Raw genomic sequence first — 17,450 nt, 5'->3', positions numbered from 1 at the left:
ACTTTAATAGTCTGCTAGGCTATACTTGAGACAAAGTTTATCTTTATGTCTGCATGATCAAATAAGGAATTCGTTGAAATTGCAGGGAGGGTATGGGCATCTGATAGTTTAAGAGTTTTGAAGAACACATGATTTTTTTTTTAAATCAATTAACCATAAACGTAATGGTTTATTTCTCAATTCTATTCCACTGGTCTCTATGTCTATCTTTATGGCAGTACTACAAGGTCTTGATTACTACAGCTTTGTAGTCAGCTTTGAAATCGGAAGCATGAGTTCTCTGATTTTGTTCTTCTTTTTCAGGATTGTTTTGACTATTTGAGATTCATTGAATTTCCGTTTGAATTTAGGATGAGTTTTTTCCATTTCTGCAAAAAACACCATTGGAATTTTGATAGGGACTACACTGAATCTACTTTTGGTAACATTGTCATCTTAACAATATTAAGTTTTCCAACCCATAAACATGGGATATCTTCTCATTTATTTAGATATTTAATTTTTTTCCATGAAGTTGTGTAGTTTTGGGTATACAAGGCTTGTGCTTCTTTTGTTAAATATATTAAACACTTTATTCTCTTTTATGCTATTGTAAATGAAATTTTTTATACACCTTTATTGGAGTATAATTGCTTCACAATGCTGTGTTAGTTTCTGTTGTACAACAAAGTGAATCAGCTCTATATATACATATATTCCCATATCCCCTCCCTCTTGAGCTTCCCTCCCACCCTCCCCATCCTACCCCTCTAGATTGTCACAAAGCACCAAGCTGATCTCCCTGTGCTATGCGGCTGCTTCCCACTAGCTATCTATTTTACATTTGGTAGCGTATATATGTCCATGCTTCTCTCACTTCTCCCCAGCTTCCCCCTCCTCACCCCATGTTCTCAAGTCCATTCTCTATGTCTATGTCTTTATTCCTACACTGCCACTTTTTTTTAGGTTTTAATACTTTCCAAGATATAAGGTAATTTTGGACTTTAATGTAGGATGTGTTTTTGCCCAAGGGAGTATTTTAAAAGTATGCCTTATTTTAACTTAAACTCTGCTACAGTTTATGAAAGTAGCACAGAGATTAGAACCTTTCAAGATCGTTCAAACTATTGAACAAAGAAATAATAGAACACATACTACTAGTTCAAGAAAATTATATCTGAATTTTAGAAACACAGTGTTACTTGTATTATACTGTTGTATTCTGTAGCCTTCTGTCCCTATAGAAATGTAGACGTTGGAAGTGTATCTATCTACCCAAACTTGTATTTTACTGTAATATTTTTTGTGTGAAAGATCCCCCCAAAATTATCAATTATGAAGTCCCTGGACTTCCTATAATTACAAAAATAAAATTTTGTTATTATTTTTCAAAGGACTCAAAATTTCAATTCTTTCACAGTCATCACAATGATATTTGTAAATATCTCCATGATTCATCTATTGTATATCTGCATGGCAGTCTCCCTGCTTCCTCCTATATACATCCATATCATTTTCTGCAAAATGGGATATGCAACAAAATAAATAATACATTGTCATCTATTTTGAAAGACTAAACCATGTTCAAGGCTATTTCCACATTGCATCAACGTTATAGTTGCTGGGAATGTCAGGAAAATATTGATTATATTCAGAAAGACATTAATTGCTAACAGAGTTTCCCAAATTTTTCTTTAAATTTCTAAGTCATTTCAGGCCCCTAAATTCATATAAGACATGTAGAATTTTCACACTGTTTGTTTCAAAGATTCTTCATATGACATACTTTTCTAATGCTTTTATTGCAGTCAAGGTCTTCTAAACTGGGTTAAAGTATCACTTTTAAGATAGTAGACCCAAATTTATGCACTGTATTCCAATGACGTCTTCTCAATAAAGATCTGCATAAAAATTCCATATCATTATTGAATCCTTCTGAGACTGTTTTAGATCTATTGCCTAATTGCTACATTCAGATAGTATATGTATTAGAAAATAATAGATGTTACTCAAAATCTCTCCCATATGATACTTTTCAAAGTGTACTGTCTAACACATATCTTTAGTTCCTGTCTTGTTAGCTTAAGGTCTTTGTGCTAGCTGTTCAAAATCTCCTTAAATCTTAATCCAATACATTAGCTATATTAGCTTGGCTTCCAAGTGTTCTATAATCTTCTGTCTTCATCCAAACTCTTGACATTTAGAATTAAGAACAAAACTTGGGCACACATTATTAGAGATTGTCCTTTATTTGACATTGATAATTAGCTCTTCTCATCCAGATTTTACATCCTGCTATGGTTTCCTTTTATTCAATTTATATTAATTTTTTATCCAGTTTAAAGTAGTTATGCAAGACTTTCTGTAATACTTGTTTTATTTTTTAAACATTATATTTCAAGTTTAGAGATTTGTTTTCTTCTTGTCACCTAATATTTCAGTTTCAGCAAGACAAAGTTTGTTCTCATATGTATATGTATATTTATGTGTGTGTGTGTGTACACACACACACACACACACACACATATATATATATATATATCTTCTTATCTCTTTCATTTTATTTCAAAGTTTTCTTGTTCAAGTTCAGTGAGCCTACTGCCCAGTACATTTTTTGCAGTTCCAGGGAGATACACAATACCCCTTGTCAAGAGTTCATTATTCTGCTGTGCTAAGCCTTTCTGGTTAGGAAGCTCTTTGTTTCCTGAATCCTCTTTTCTTTTCAAAAGTCAAACCTTCAGTTGGAAAAGCGAAAGAATATTGTCATGTCTCCACGTGTGAGAGCTTTCTATTTGAGAACTTAAAATGCACTAGAAACATATTCAGGCTTTCTTCTTGTTTCTCATGTTTCTGATTGCATTTCCAATAATTATCTTGAAAAAGAACATGCTTCCAGATTAAGAATGTAAAGTGGACACGAGGCTAGAGCCATGAAAGAGAGTCCCCATCTACCCCTGCATGTTATCATGTCATTCCACACATTATGATGTTTACTGAGACCAGAGACCAGTGTCTTACATCTCTTCTTCAGAGGACCAGCAGTAAGATTCTCAAACGTGTTTGTGCCTATGAGCCCAAGTTCAAACCTTTTCCTTAGGCTAAGGAATTGTGCATATATGCAAGTTTATATTAATCATGAAGCAACATCCTACACCTGATAGGTGTGCTTACTCAAAGGTCAGGTTTCCAGGAGAGTACCTGTGATAGCTATACTCTTAAAAACACACATGATGCAGTTTCTCCTTTTTCCCCATCATTCTGAAACCTGCTTCAGAGTAGGCAATTGACACACTTTTCTTTAAATTTCTCTTCTTCCAGGTGAGAAAATATTTTAAATAACTTATTAGATTATTTATTTATGTTCTATAACAAATCTTCTTATACATATATATGTGTGTATATAATTTTAATTTACGTATATAATGTGTATTATTCATGCTTTATTACCTGCATTATATTGAATATTTGAAATATTCATTATCTTTCTGTTGCATTAGTTTGGCAATGTACAACCAAGAGAATATAGCTATAGGGTATTGTATCATGGCTATCATAAACATACTCATAATTTTAAAAATTCCAATTTTCAGAATAAGAGAAATTGATGGGAAAAAAAGAATACCTAAAAGCAATTGTCTAATGATTTACTGACTTTTTAGTGAAAAGTAATTAACTCAGATGTGTAGTCACAGGTTGGATGATCAGGGAAGCAGGCTCTGGATTGGAGTTTAGGGGGCAGGATATTTATTGGAGTGTGCTCTCATGATCGACATCTGTGGACCACAGTGGGAGTGGAAGAAAGAAAGGCAGAGTGAGCAATTAAGCTGCCATGCAATTTGAATGTGTCCATGGCTGACTCCGTGGGAAAGCTCTGGAACTAAACTTGCCCTTCAGTATTTTCTGCATTCAGCAGAGGCGGCTTGATATTTATAACCTTGCAGCAATAAGTCATTGGCTATGTGTTGCTCCAGAAAAGTGTAACCTTGGGCCAGGTGGCAATCTACAGTTCAGGCAACAAGTCACTTCATGCAGGGGTTCTGAGCAGCACGTCCAAGTGTGCACCAAAAGGTTCCTTTAGCTAACAGACACGGAAGGGGGACTGACAATGCTAAGATAAACATTTCCTATGTGCACCTGAGGCATCAATACCAATTGGAAGTGAACTGGTGGAGTAGAGGCAGTATGACATCCTGGTTTTGAGCAGGGTTCTAGAATGTATTGGGGTTGTAGCTTGATTATTCACTAGCTCTGTGATTTGAGGCAATTTATCCTCTGGGACTGAGGTTATTTATTTTAAAATTATTATTCCTAATAAAAATGATTTTCCCTAAAATGTAAGGAATTTAACATGTTCTCCCTTATAGGGTTGTGTGGACTGATCAAAATACCTCATGCAATCATTTACTATAGTACATAGTATGTTAAAAGCACATAAAAAATGAAATTAACTATTTTATTCATTATTAACTTACCCATGGTGTGCCCACTATAACAAGAGTGCTTCAAATCACAAGTTTAAAATAGTTTATCAATTGATCTGGTGTCTTCATAAATACATTATCTGTACCAACGACTTAAACATTTTTGTACATTAACCTCACCCAAAGTTCGCTAAAAATATAGCCGTCTATTTCTATCACTTATATTCAGAGTCACCAGGTTTGTGGTAGGAACCACTGGCTCACCCCGAAGTCTGGTATCCATGTATCCTTTTCAATCCTTTGGCTATTATGCCCATGCCCCAAATGCTTACCGCTTCCTTCCTCCTCTGTCATCCACTATTTCCCCTCCCCTTCAGTCCAGGCCCTATTAAATTTTCATATATGTTTCTCCATTTGAGAATGAGTTTTAGTCCCTGGTTAATAATCTCCCCTTCACGTTCCTTTATCCATTTCATAAACGGAAAAGAAATCGCACATGCCCATTTTATCCATTAAAGGAACTGTGAATCTTTAATGGCGGCTTTACTAAGTCCATGTTGTTCTGCTTATGTCTGTCATAGATAACACAGCCAGCATTCTGACAAGGCGGAGGAGATTTAGTCGAACTATTCAGGATGTGTATTACCTCCCCATTATGATCTCTGACGGTGGAATCCCCTCTCTCAGCAGCAGCAGTACCCTCACCATCAGGGTTTGTGCGTGCGAGAGAGACGGGCGCGTGCGGACCTGCCGTGCAGAAGCCCTCCTGTCCTCGGCTGGCTTGAGTACAGGAGCCTTAATCGCTATTCTACTGTGTGTTGTCATTCTCCTAGGTAAGTCATTCTAAATGTTAATGTGTGATGACGATTCTGAGTGTACCCTACAATGGCGCGTTAGAAAAGAGAGCAAAAGAGACAGAGAGAGAGAGAGAGAGAGAGAGTCATTTTGACAAAACTTTGGAATTAGTAGTGCTTTACGTGATAACAAGACATGGCTGTTTCCTTTAATTAACTTTCTCAATACCATAGTTAATCTGGAAATGATTTGGTTCAAATGTGATGAAAGACTTGAAATATTAAAAGAAGGGATACAATAAGAGAAATCTTTTTGGAAAGGACCTATTTTAGAAAGAATTGATATTAAATATTCTAAATTTCCTATTGAAAGGGCATTTACAATTTATTTCAAAGAACATAAGTGACATTACTCTGCAAATGAATCTAACCACCAAATAAAAGGAATAAATTTCTTGTAGAAATTTCTATCAGTCTAAAATGAGTTTATCATCAATCTTAGCTGAATTTTAAAGGATTAAATATAAAATAATTTTCAACTACATTTGAAACTAATATTACTATAATCTCTTTAGAATTGCTATACAAAACAAGAAAGGAAATCCAGATTTTTTTATAGGAAAGGCAGATGTAAATAATCTTTTGCTTTATAGTTTAAAATGGGTACATATATATATTTTCCAGTGTGTCCTCTCCCTCTAGTTTTCTCTTAGGAGCCTTATCTTTTGTTCTTTTCTTGCTACTGTGCATACATAAGGAAAACAAACAAACTATGTACTTTGAGACACAGATATTTTTGCAAGGAATATCCTTTGTTTTGTTCCTGGGTTAGAAGACAAATTACCCGTACAGAGGAGTGGAGATCAAGGTGGAATAAGATTGAGTAGAAAGGATGTTTAGGCAGGGTCGAGGCAGGTTGGGGTAAAATGGCAAAAATGGTGGGCTTTGTTCTAGGAGTTTGAGGAGAAGTTGAAAGTAGGCGCGTCCCATCATGAAATTTGCATGTTGAAAAAATATGATTATGAATGAAGTGGAGAACAGATCTCATGCTGGTAAAGAGAGCAGGTAGGCAAACTGACTAGAAATATGACACATTTGTCTCACTCAGATATAGCATAATTTGGACCAGTATACTTAAAATGGAGCTGAAGAAAGATTGATAGTACCAAGATGTCTTAGGTGAAATCAAAAGTGATCTTGGGTAATAGGCTGCAAATCACAGGATGGAAATATTTACCAAAATCTTTACTGAATGCTTATTGGAAGTACCTGAGATTCCATGTGAAAACTGCAGTGTTAATTATTTCACGTCAGTGAACAAATACTTAATGTTTATGACATGGTGTCTTTTCTTGGAACAAGTTTCCAAGGGCTAAAAGTAAAGTAGCCAAAAATTAAAAAAAAAAAAAAAAAAAGTGATCTTGGATAAACTGGATATGAGACTGAGTTAGAACAGTATCAAAGAAGACTTTTCATCTCTTGCTGAATATGGGCCCTGATCTTCCCTGGGTTGGGGGACACCAGAAATGCATTTTGTTGTTGTTACCACAGCAAGCGTCTATAAAGAGAGAGAGGATAGACTAGGACTGAGCTGTGATAAACTCCAGTGTGATCACTAAATCTAGAAGGAGGCGATAACATAGAGCAAAGGAAAAATCACAGAACAAGGAACAAAATTAGTAAGGTATAATATCCTGAAACAAAGAAAATAAGTGCATCAAGGAGGACAGAGCATTCAACAGTGTTCAAAGCTGCCCAAAAGTTAAATAAATTCAGTAGCAAAAAGTATCAATTGCACTTAGCAACTTGGAATATGGAGGTTTGATTCACCATAACAAAAACTATTTCACTGCAGTACAGTCTTTTGCAAAAGTGTGATAGAGATGGTATTTGGGAAAATCAGGCTTTCTTGATTTTATTAATTTATATATTGATTATTTATATATATATTAACTGCTATTTTCTTTAGAAATTAACAAATTACCTTTTATGTTTTTGAAACTGAAAACCAAAATATCACAAACCAAAAAGGAAAACAAAACAAGAACAAAACCCCGAAGAATAAACAACTATAAACATTGAACCCTCTAGGGTTCCTAACTGAAACTGAAAATAACAGAGCTCAGTGACTTTTCGTAAGTCAATTTTACTTCCATTAAAACAAAAATAAAAACAAAAACAAACACTCTGACACTACTATAAGTTCCTCCAGAGGCCTTATTCTGAAAGATATTTCAACTGGTGGAGGCATGTTACCTTTGGCTTTTGTTTTCTTTTATCATCATAAAATTATTTTTGCATACTAAAATTGAAAATCTTTAAAATTGAAAGATGTCAATATAAGGTACATTCAGGTGTACTATATAAAATAACATTTTATTATTTCATGAAACAATACATCCCTTTAATTGACTTTATGAAAATGTTTCCCCTTTGGGGTAAATAAGAGAACATTTCTATATTTTATGCTGTACCTCAGGGCTAATGAAACAAAGTTTCTATTTGATATGTTTGCTCTTTCAATTTTTATTGAAACTCAAATGTATCTTTACAGTTTTATCCAAAGGTTGCAGAATTTCTTAAGCTTAGATTTAAACAATCACTATTTATAATGTAATTTATATTTTTCATGGCATTTTAAGGGTTTATATCGTCATTCAGAAAATATCTGACCCACAGAGTTGGATGGAGTCATTTGCAGTTTTGAAATATTGTTGGTTAATGTGTGAGCTCATAGGTTTCAAGGAAAATATCAACAACATCAGAGGTAGCAATACTTTTAGAACTTGTAATTCTGAAATAGCATTCAACCTCAACAGCTAAATAAATCATGAAGTTAAGTTAATCTTTTAATACTGAAAAATGTTTTACTTAGTAGCTGTTTGTGAACATGACTGTGATTGTGGAAACTCAGCCCCAGTTTTGCCACTAATTAACTGTGTGATCTCAGGACCCATGAAGTCTCTTGCATCTATTTCTGAATCTATGAAAATAAAGTTTCAACTAGAATGACCTTAGAGTCATCTGTAAACTTCTGTGGTGCTTATTTATGTTTTATTATAGGTTAAATATGATTCAATATTTTACAGTTTGGTCAGACTCCATCTATGTATATATTGATTACCAGAAGATGGGGTGCTTGAAAACCAAAGGGCCTAACTTTAAATGGTAAATGTAAACCTTGTGAGTTGAGTTATGTTTTGTCAGGATTACCTTTTCAGATCCAATTCAAGGAATGGATAGAAAAGAATTTAGAGTGAGCTATCATGATGCAATCAGAGTTTGGTGCCAGAGGAGGGGATTGTCAGAGTCCTCTTTCCCTCCCAGGTATCTGACATTTCTTTCCCAACCCACCCTATTACTTGTCAGAGGGACCAGAACTGTTGGTAGAGTGAACCAGTGCAAGAGATGATTGAATCAGGATCTGCATCAGACCTCTGGAAGGCTACCTTTGTAGTCCATGCATCACATATGATCCGCTGACCTAGATGAATCCACCACACAGTTTGCTCCTCTTCTTGGATGTAAATTTCATCATAAATGGGGATCAAGGTGGGTGTGGTGGGAGGAGAGTGAGGAACTAGGAGAGGAGGTGGAATTGATGAGAAGATAACTGCCAACCTGCTTGCCATGAAAGCTATTTTAAATGACCTTGTGGGCTCCCCTGAGTTTGAAAACGTGTTTCAATGAGAAGTGTCATTACCAATTATGGCTACAGAAGCTAATCAAAATCATCTCCCTGACTTGGGCCACCTCATTCTACCAAGTTTAGTACTCACATATGATGGTATGAAAAAAGAATCAAGTGATATTTAGGGGTAAACAAATCTGCTATGAAAAGTAGTTTGGGGGAGTATGTTAAGAGTCAGTACATAATGTATTCAAATGCAAGTTGTATGTCAGTTTTAGTTATGAAAACTCAAAGCCCCTTAGTACTCTAAGCACTGAAATGATAATATAAGTAAGTAAATATAATATAGGAGAAAACAAAGAGAAAACTGTTTCCACAAATTTGAATTCCTTTATGAATAGAATAAATTACTGACAATAAATTCATTATAATTTTCTTATATAAAAAGAAGAACTTGGGTTTAAAATCCTGGCCAGACTTAAAGAGAAGAGAAAGACATATACTAACCAAGAATAAAATATTCATTAGAATAAAGACACCTCAAAAATACTACAATTAATTCATTTTATTCCAGACTATGTAATCAAACTTGAAAATACCAGAAATCATTTATAATATAATTTTGAACAAAGGACAAGCTCTGTACCCCTCTCTCTCTCTCTTTTTTTAATAACAGCATGGCTCTATCATATTACATTTTCCCAGATGAACCACTGAAAGAAGTACTACCCTGTTATACATGTATGGTTTGATATACTGTGGGAGACTCATTTGATTATGCTTATTTGCCTGCCAGTTCGTAAATAGGGATTTAACTCTCAAATTTATATGTATGATTATTATCTTCATTTATTCTCTTCAAATAAATTTGGCCTTGGGATTTTGGGGGAAATATTTAGTTTGTTTTTCAAACTTTAAAAAATATTCTCAAGCAAAATTAGGTGTTTGGTATTATTAGGAGCAGTAAGTTGATTTTTAAAAATATTTAAAAATTATTTTCCTAGTGAGACTATTACTATTTCCTAGTGAGACTATTACTATGAAGATTCACTTAACCCAGTGCCACATTATCACTCTCACAGAGATTATTCTTTTGTTCATCCACATAAGAATTGTTTACAGAGTATCCGCTATGTGCCATTTGCTCCAGAAACCTCTACTGAACAAACATGATTGTAAAGAAATTCATTAGAAGTGTACCTTCTCATTCATGCTTCCACATTCTTCTCTGAATTGATTTGAATTTGTCTTTGACTAAAGGGACCATATGTCTGTATTTGTCCTGATGTCCTGATGTAATTATAAACGAAATCCCCTTTCACCCTTAAAAAGTGTCCCAGATTGTACGGCTATTTATAAATTGATCTTTATAATAAATAGTTATGTAACAAATCTAGGAATCATTTGTCACTGACAAGTAACTCTCTTTGTCTAGAAAAAGAGAAAGATGTAAAACTCTAAATTCAAACTTACCTAGTATCTATATTTTGAATCAACACATATATATCAGGAATATTTTCTTAAATTCGGGGAAATAAGCAAATAAAAGCTATCATAATAATAAACCCAGCATTATCCACTATGTTTCATTAGGCAAATATGATACTGATATTGGTGAAGGATGTAAATTACCTCCATACTTCGATAATAGTATTGATCACATTCTTCCTGTTATACATGCACATAAAGTCCCTTGGCATTAACTACCAACCATTTCAATATAAGGAAAATAATTTATTGACAAAAGTAAGAAATTTTACTATAATAAATTAGGCAGTCTGTAGAAATAAATGTTTTGATCTAGAACAGCCTCCTCAGTTAATCATAAAGATGAGCAGAAATATATAGTGGATGATAAATATAAACCTCTTGGTAGAATGGAGTGCATTATTTGAGGATACTGCTTGGGCCACTGAATTAGAAAGCTGTAGGCTGGATTTACACTAAAATAAACAGTAAGGTATTAAATGCATATTGATGGCATTCAGTGAAATGTTTCTTTGTTGTTGTTTGTTTGTTTCTTTTTCCCAAAAAGAAAGTATAAGCAACGTGAATGGGAAACTACTGTATTCTGTAGCAGAGCATTTATGAAGCAGAGCCACATGCAGCATCAACATTTCATTTTCTGCTTTTTCTGTAATCACTCCCTTTCCAACACAGTGACTCAGTAATTCCCCATGTCTACTATAATCTCCCCATTGCATTTCCCCATTACTTAGGCAGTATCCTCTTATTCCATACTTTTCCAGATGATTCCCTGACCCTCCCTAAAGATGTTTTGTCTGTTTTTTTCTTTATTCCCACAGGTTCCCACTTGCCTCCTGTATGCAAAATTAGCTTCTTCCCAGTACACTCTGACCACCTCTTTCCACATATGGTAGATTTCCCTCTCATAATTATCCTTTCCACTTATGGCTTGAATATCTATTCCTCTTTCTCTCTACATTTTCAAGTCTTAAAATCACATATACACTATGATATCTAGTTCAAATACAGGCAAAGCTTATCTGTATTGTTTATGGGTATACATAAAAAGGGGTTAAACTATAAAGATAAGCAAGGAAACAATAAAAGGAAAATAAGTTATTTTTTAGAGGGGAAGGGTAAAAGGGTGGATTCGAGGGTGTCAGGTATGTTCTTTGTCAGAGAATAGGTAACCCGGTGTTCGCTTGCTTTCTGACCATTTGTTAAATCTTACATATAATCAGTATTTCCAGGTAAAATACAGTTTACAGACATAAATAAATAGACAAAATACAGTATAAAAATGTGAGTTTTGTATAAAAAATATATATCTGTAGGAGTTTCTGTGTGTGTATATGTATACACATACACCTACAGATATATTACATAGGACATACTTAAGCTATATATATGTATAAGCTATAACATACTTTTGAGATATATATATATACACACTTATGCTATAATATGTATAGCATAAATATGTCCTATGCATAATATTGGGACAAATATCTAATATATATACTTAATGTGTTCATAAAATATTTGCACATTGCATGAGACATACTTAATTGTATATTACACATATATATTATATATAGTATGTAATATGCATGAATACATATATTATACATGTATTTTTGTTGTTTCATCTCATATTATACATATATAATACATATATATTTTCTGCTGTTATTCATATCAAATTTACATTTAATTAAGTGTCCTGCATTATTTGCTAAATCTAACAACCCTACATTCCATTTGAATATACCTCTCTGATTATTATATTATAAGGAATGTTTTAAATACTAGTGAACCATATAATTGTTATCATAAAGCCTAAATTATCAGCTAACCAAGAAGCAAACAGTCTGTAGAGATAAAGTAAAGGGTATTGGGCCTAATGACATAAAGTAGAAATATCTTTCTATTTAGTAATGTTTTAATACCATCAAATAGAGTAATCTGAAACTATTGAAAAACCACCAACGCAAAATACCCAAGACCTATTTCTATTAATTTATTCAACGGCTACAACATTATTGATAATAAGAACCTATTCACTGCTTTTGGCTAAGTTGCCCTAAGACACACGGCCAACAGGTCATTCAGTTCCTTGTTCTATATTTTTAAAATAATGAAGTTTAATATGGTAATGGAAACATCATCATCTTTGGTGTGAAAAGTCATAAACTACAGCCCAAGGTTTTTCACCTGCCATTTGTGTGGTCTTACAGTTACATGGTATTTACTCATGTAATCTCTCCTGAGTCTCAGTTTCCTCATTTTAAAAATGAGGAAATCCCCAGCTCTGCTTTGAGGATTAAGTTAAAATATTATGTAAAGAGCATTGTGTAAACAAAAAAATTCCTATGAAACATAAATTATGTACAAATAAAATAACATCTTGGGGGCTTCCCTGGTGGAACAGTGGTTGAGAGTCTGCCTGCTAATGCAGGGGACACGGGTTCGAGCCCTGGTCTGGGAGGATCCCACGTGCCGCGGAGCAACTAGGCCCGTGAGCCACAACTACTGAGCCTGCACGTCTGGAGCCTGTGCTCCGCAACAAGAGAGGCTGCGATAGTGAGAGACCCACACACCGCAATGAAGAGTGGCCCCGTTTGCCACAACTAGGGAGAGCCCTTGCACAGAAACGAAGACGCAACACAGCAAAATAAATAAATTAATAAAAAAAATATCTTTTGCAGCTTGATAGATAAGTGCAATAATTAATGCCTGATAATATTATTCTAAAGGATAATGAACAAACAAGATGTACCATGTAAAATATTCCTGCTTTGATTTTCTATAAAGCATCAAAAGGAAAGAGTTAACGATAGGGGTTCCTTCTTCCTATTTTACAAAAACTTAAAATATCCTGCCTTTAGTGTACTCCTTAGAAGGATAAGTATCTGTAGATTGACTCCCATACAGAATTATTTTTCCAGTCAAAATTTCATATTGCTTTTCCATCATCTGTTTCCCTGACTGAATGATTAGACTTCATCACCGGTCACGAATCCTGAAGCCATAGCCTGGCAAATGAGAATATCACAGAGTTCTCCAGAAGATCAGCGATTCCCAATGTTTTGTAGAGATAGATAGTCATTTTCTACATTCTTCAAGATGTTAAAATCTTTTATGGTGGTATTCACAGAGTGCAGAGATCAGGGCTGTGTTACAACGTAAGCCTAAATGGAATGTAGCTGATGATAGTGGCTGGGGATTGTTGATGTCCAATCTCCAAGAATGTCCTTCTTCTTTTTCTAACCCTTCATCCTCTTTCCATTTTTCCTTAGCAATTGTAGTACTTTTCATCACCCTGAGACGCAGCAAAAAAGAGCCCCTGATCATTTCAGAGGAGGACGTACGGGAGAACGTGGTCACCTATGATGACGAGGGCGGCGGCGAGGAAGACACGGAGGCCTTTGACATCACAGCCTTGAGGAATCCGTCTGCTGCCGAGGAGCTCAAGCACCGGAGAGATATCAGACCGGAAGTGAAACTCACCCCAAGGCACCAGACGTTTTCCACCCTGGAAAGTATAGATGTTCAGGAGTTTATTAAGCAAAGACTGGCTGAAGCCGACCTAGACCCCAGCGTCCCGCCTTATGACTCTCTGCAGACTTACGCCTATGAGGGTCAGAGATCAGAAGCTGGGTCCATCAGCTCGCTGGATTCAGCAACCACACAATCAGACCAGGATTATCAGTACCTTGGAGACTGGGGACCCGAGTTTAAAAAGTTAGCTGAACTCTATGGAGAAATAGAATCTGAAAGAACAACTTAAGGGGTCAATTCTTGCAACCTTCTAGAATTCGCTTCCTGAGCAAGTGGAGATATAACCTCAGCAATGGCAAGGAAGAAGCTTGGAAACAGTACTAGGAACTGAGCAAGCAGAGCACAGCTACTGTAGAAACAAGTGCCCTTTTCATGATCGAAACTGGGTTATTTAATGGGAAGAAAGTCAAATTAAAAAAAAAAAATACAGAGAAAAAGCTATTGTTCCTTGTGTATATTTTCAATTGCTCAATAAAATCTGTGTACTGTTTAATGAAGAATACCTGAATTAAGCCAAACAATGATATTTGTTTCAATATTTTGTGATTTCTTTTCAAAAGCAAAACTGAACAAAAAGTTTCCAAATCACTTATGACTCTGATTTCTAGGGGTGGTACACTGTAAAATGAAACTGGTGAAGTTAGTCACAACCTCTTTTTCCACTATTTTGGGTGGACTTTTGAGACCCACACTCTGTTTTTGTGACACATCTCATTAGCTTTTTCTTGTGTTGAAATGACTCGAGGTATTTCCAATATACCAGGCCACTCTGTCATGGACTTGTATGTATCATTTTCCTTTGCCCTCCCCACTTCTTTTCTCCATATGAAATTGATGGAGCATGGGGATTTGCTGCTTGCACTATGATGTATGCAACTTCTGTGCACCAGTTGTGCACTGCTCTGAATCACAGAGACTACTGTCTCTGTCCTGCCTGTCCCCCTTTATTTTAACAGGAGAACCCCCTTTTTTAAGTGGATAGAATGAATGTTTTAAAATTTACTCAGATCATCTATGTCAGGGAAAGATTTAATTAAAAAAATACAAAAAAACCTACAAACCTTATCCTGTACAAAACATTGAAGAACTCTATAATTTTCCCCCCATTTGTTTTAGTGCATTTACGTCAGCAACTCTGATCATTCCTGTACCTAAAATTGGTTGTCAAATATTTGATGATTGGTTTATACTTGTCTAATTTACTTATTTATAACATGGCAGTTATTTAAAAAAAAGAACCTCATATGATAACTATGTAGTCTGAAAAGACTATCCTCCAACTTACATAAACTTCGTAAACTTATGATTGACTTGTCTTTATTCCTCATAGAAGCTCAGACTTTCCCCATCTCACTGATTGATTAGCCCTTTATGTCTGAGACCCACAGAAAATGTGTAGGGCTTGGAGCAAAAAAATAGGAGTTTCCCACCTATTATTCTCAGACACGTCTCTTAAAGTCAGAGTCCCAAACTACAAAATAGAGATGGCAAAGACTTCCCTGCTTAACTTACAGGGTTATGTGAAGATCAATACGCATCTGTAAAAATGTTTTGCCAACTGCAAAGTGTTCTGTTATGTAAAGGCTGGCAGACACTATCACTTTCTAATTCCATTAGTTCATAATTATAGAGTTATATACATTTTGAATAAAATACTATATTACCATGGGAGAATTTCATGAAACCTTCAACAGTGAAGTAACTGCTAACTGGAAATATAATGTGAAAGTTTAATTCTTTTGACATTTTCCCAAATAGGCTAATTTTTTTCAGAATTTCTTGGGGTTTTCCCCCTAAATTGCTTAGGTAACAGTTTGCTGTTGTTGATATTGGTCGTGAAATAAAAATTCATAGCATAATGATCCTAGTCTCCAAAAATGACCAGATTTATGTATTTTAGATTAATTGTAATTTTGAAACCCTCAAATTAAGATTTATTTTAAGGGAAAGTTTTGCCTTTGCTCTTTAAATATATTATAGAGTCTTCAAAAGTTATATGCCATTTTCTGTCTGATTCTTCTGATGTGCAAAATTTTGAATTTTGCCTCTGTTCGCAACTGCCCTGTGCTATTATTTTTCAATTTTGAGGTATGGGAAGTAAGTAAATTTAATTTGAATATTTCTCAATTTGTGTTTGAAGCCTGAGGAATAAAATGTAATTTAAGTTTTTAACAACATTTTAGCTTTCCAGATGCTGCTTTATCATTTTTTATATCATAATAGTATGCAGTCCAGTATAAAGCTAAATCAAAAGAGACACTCAGGGGCTTTGGGGAACAACCCCTGGAGACCCATACTCTGATTATGCAAATGCTGGACTATATTCACCCTGACAGAATGGTCCACATTTGAAGAATGACTGTGGAGGCTGGTGCTTTGACTTTCTTATGCAAAGAGGACCAGGAAAACCAGGTTTTGGATATCCCGTAGGTTTTTGGATTTAGATTTTTGATAAACTATTCACAGCTTTTGTTTTGTTTTGTTTTAATATTCATCTGGTAACTTTACAGGTAAAGGCTTGAAAGAGGAGAATACATGTACAAACCACTTAAACGTAAAAGCCAAGGTCCTCTGCATGGTTTTGAGTACGGAAACATTTCCCTGATTTGTGGAAAAAACACCCCAGAGCCATCTGATTTTAATTACACATTTTAATGATAATGGATTGCTTCTAAGCCCCTGATATTAAATCTCATATAGAAGCAAAATGAAGCTTCTGTAGTATTGAAATAATATGTTCCTATATTGATTTATTTTAGAATTTTGTTAAGGAAAGAATTCCAAATATTATTTTTATATAAATTCTGAAATGAGGCAATTATATCATTATTATAAGTATGGACTGGGTCTCATATTTTTTAATGTGCTACTTTGAGTCAAAAAACCAATAATGATATATAAATGTTCTGCCAATGGACTGAAGTCATTTAACATTCAATACCTTGCTTTAAAAACTTCAGTTTATCAGTGTGAAAAGCTAATTCTCAAAGAGTTTAGTGGGTAAAGAGTTTGCACGTACTCTGAACCCTCTCTAGCCACAGATAATCAGCTACGGAATATATGATTCCATATGGATTCCACTATGGAATCGCTAATGTGTCTCAGCACATTTTGTAAGCCTTGGTTGATATTTACTGAAAAAATATAACTTTGAAATCAATTTACTTATTTCCAAGAGAAGAATTTTCCACAGACAGACCTTATACAATGTGGTAGCTGCTAAATTAGAGGAAATACAAACAGTTATAACTTTTTTACCCAATGGCTTTCTTAATAGAATTTATAAATTCCAAATAACTTTTGTGCAGGCATAGGTCTTGCAGAAATTACTAAAGACCTATCATTATAAATTCTTTCTGTGATAAATCTGTACATATACAGATTTGAAGGGGAAATTGAAGAGGAAATTATCCCTAAGATAAGGCTCTATGCAAAGTTGTGACTCTCCCATAACCACGTATAAGAAGGAAAATATTCTGAGAAATGGCATTCATGTAACCACACACCCATTCACACACATACACACACATATGTCTTCTTGAAGAATATTTAGAGAGTAAAAAAATATTCAAAATAGTGACTTAGATATTGATATGA

At 34.6% G+C, this 17,450-nt stretch overlaps 1 protein-coding gene across 2 annotated transcripts in view; it reads left to right on the top strand.

The window, feature by feature from the left end:
- CDH18 (cadherin 18) overlaps positions 1–14,353 on the top strand; it is a 330,861-nt gene extending 316,508 nt beyond the window's left edge. The window contains exons 10-11 of one of the 2 annotated variants that reach the window (XM_065874393.1): positions 4,982–5,233; positions 13,592–14,353. In XM_065874393.1, the coding sequence (XP_065730465.1) occupies positions 4,982–5,233; positions 13,592–14,082 (743 nt within the window). In that variant the 3' untranslated portion in view covers positions 14,083–14,353. The remainder of the gene's footprint in view (positions 1–4,981; positions 5,234–13,591) is intronic. The other variant, XM_065874394.1, reaches the window with a different exon arrangement.
- Positions 14,354–17,450: the final 3,097 nt, after the last annotated feature.

Source organism: Phocoena phocoena, chromosome 3 (assembly GCF_963924675.1).
Source record: "Phocoena phocoena chromosome 3, mPhoPho1.1, whole genome shotgun sequence".
Classification (NCBI taxonomy): Eukaryota; Metazoa; Chordata; class Mammalia; order Artiodactyla; family Phocoenidae; genus Phocoena; species Phocoena phocoena.
This window is presented reverse-complemented; position numbering and strand designations above follow the sequence as displayed.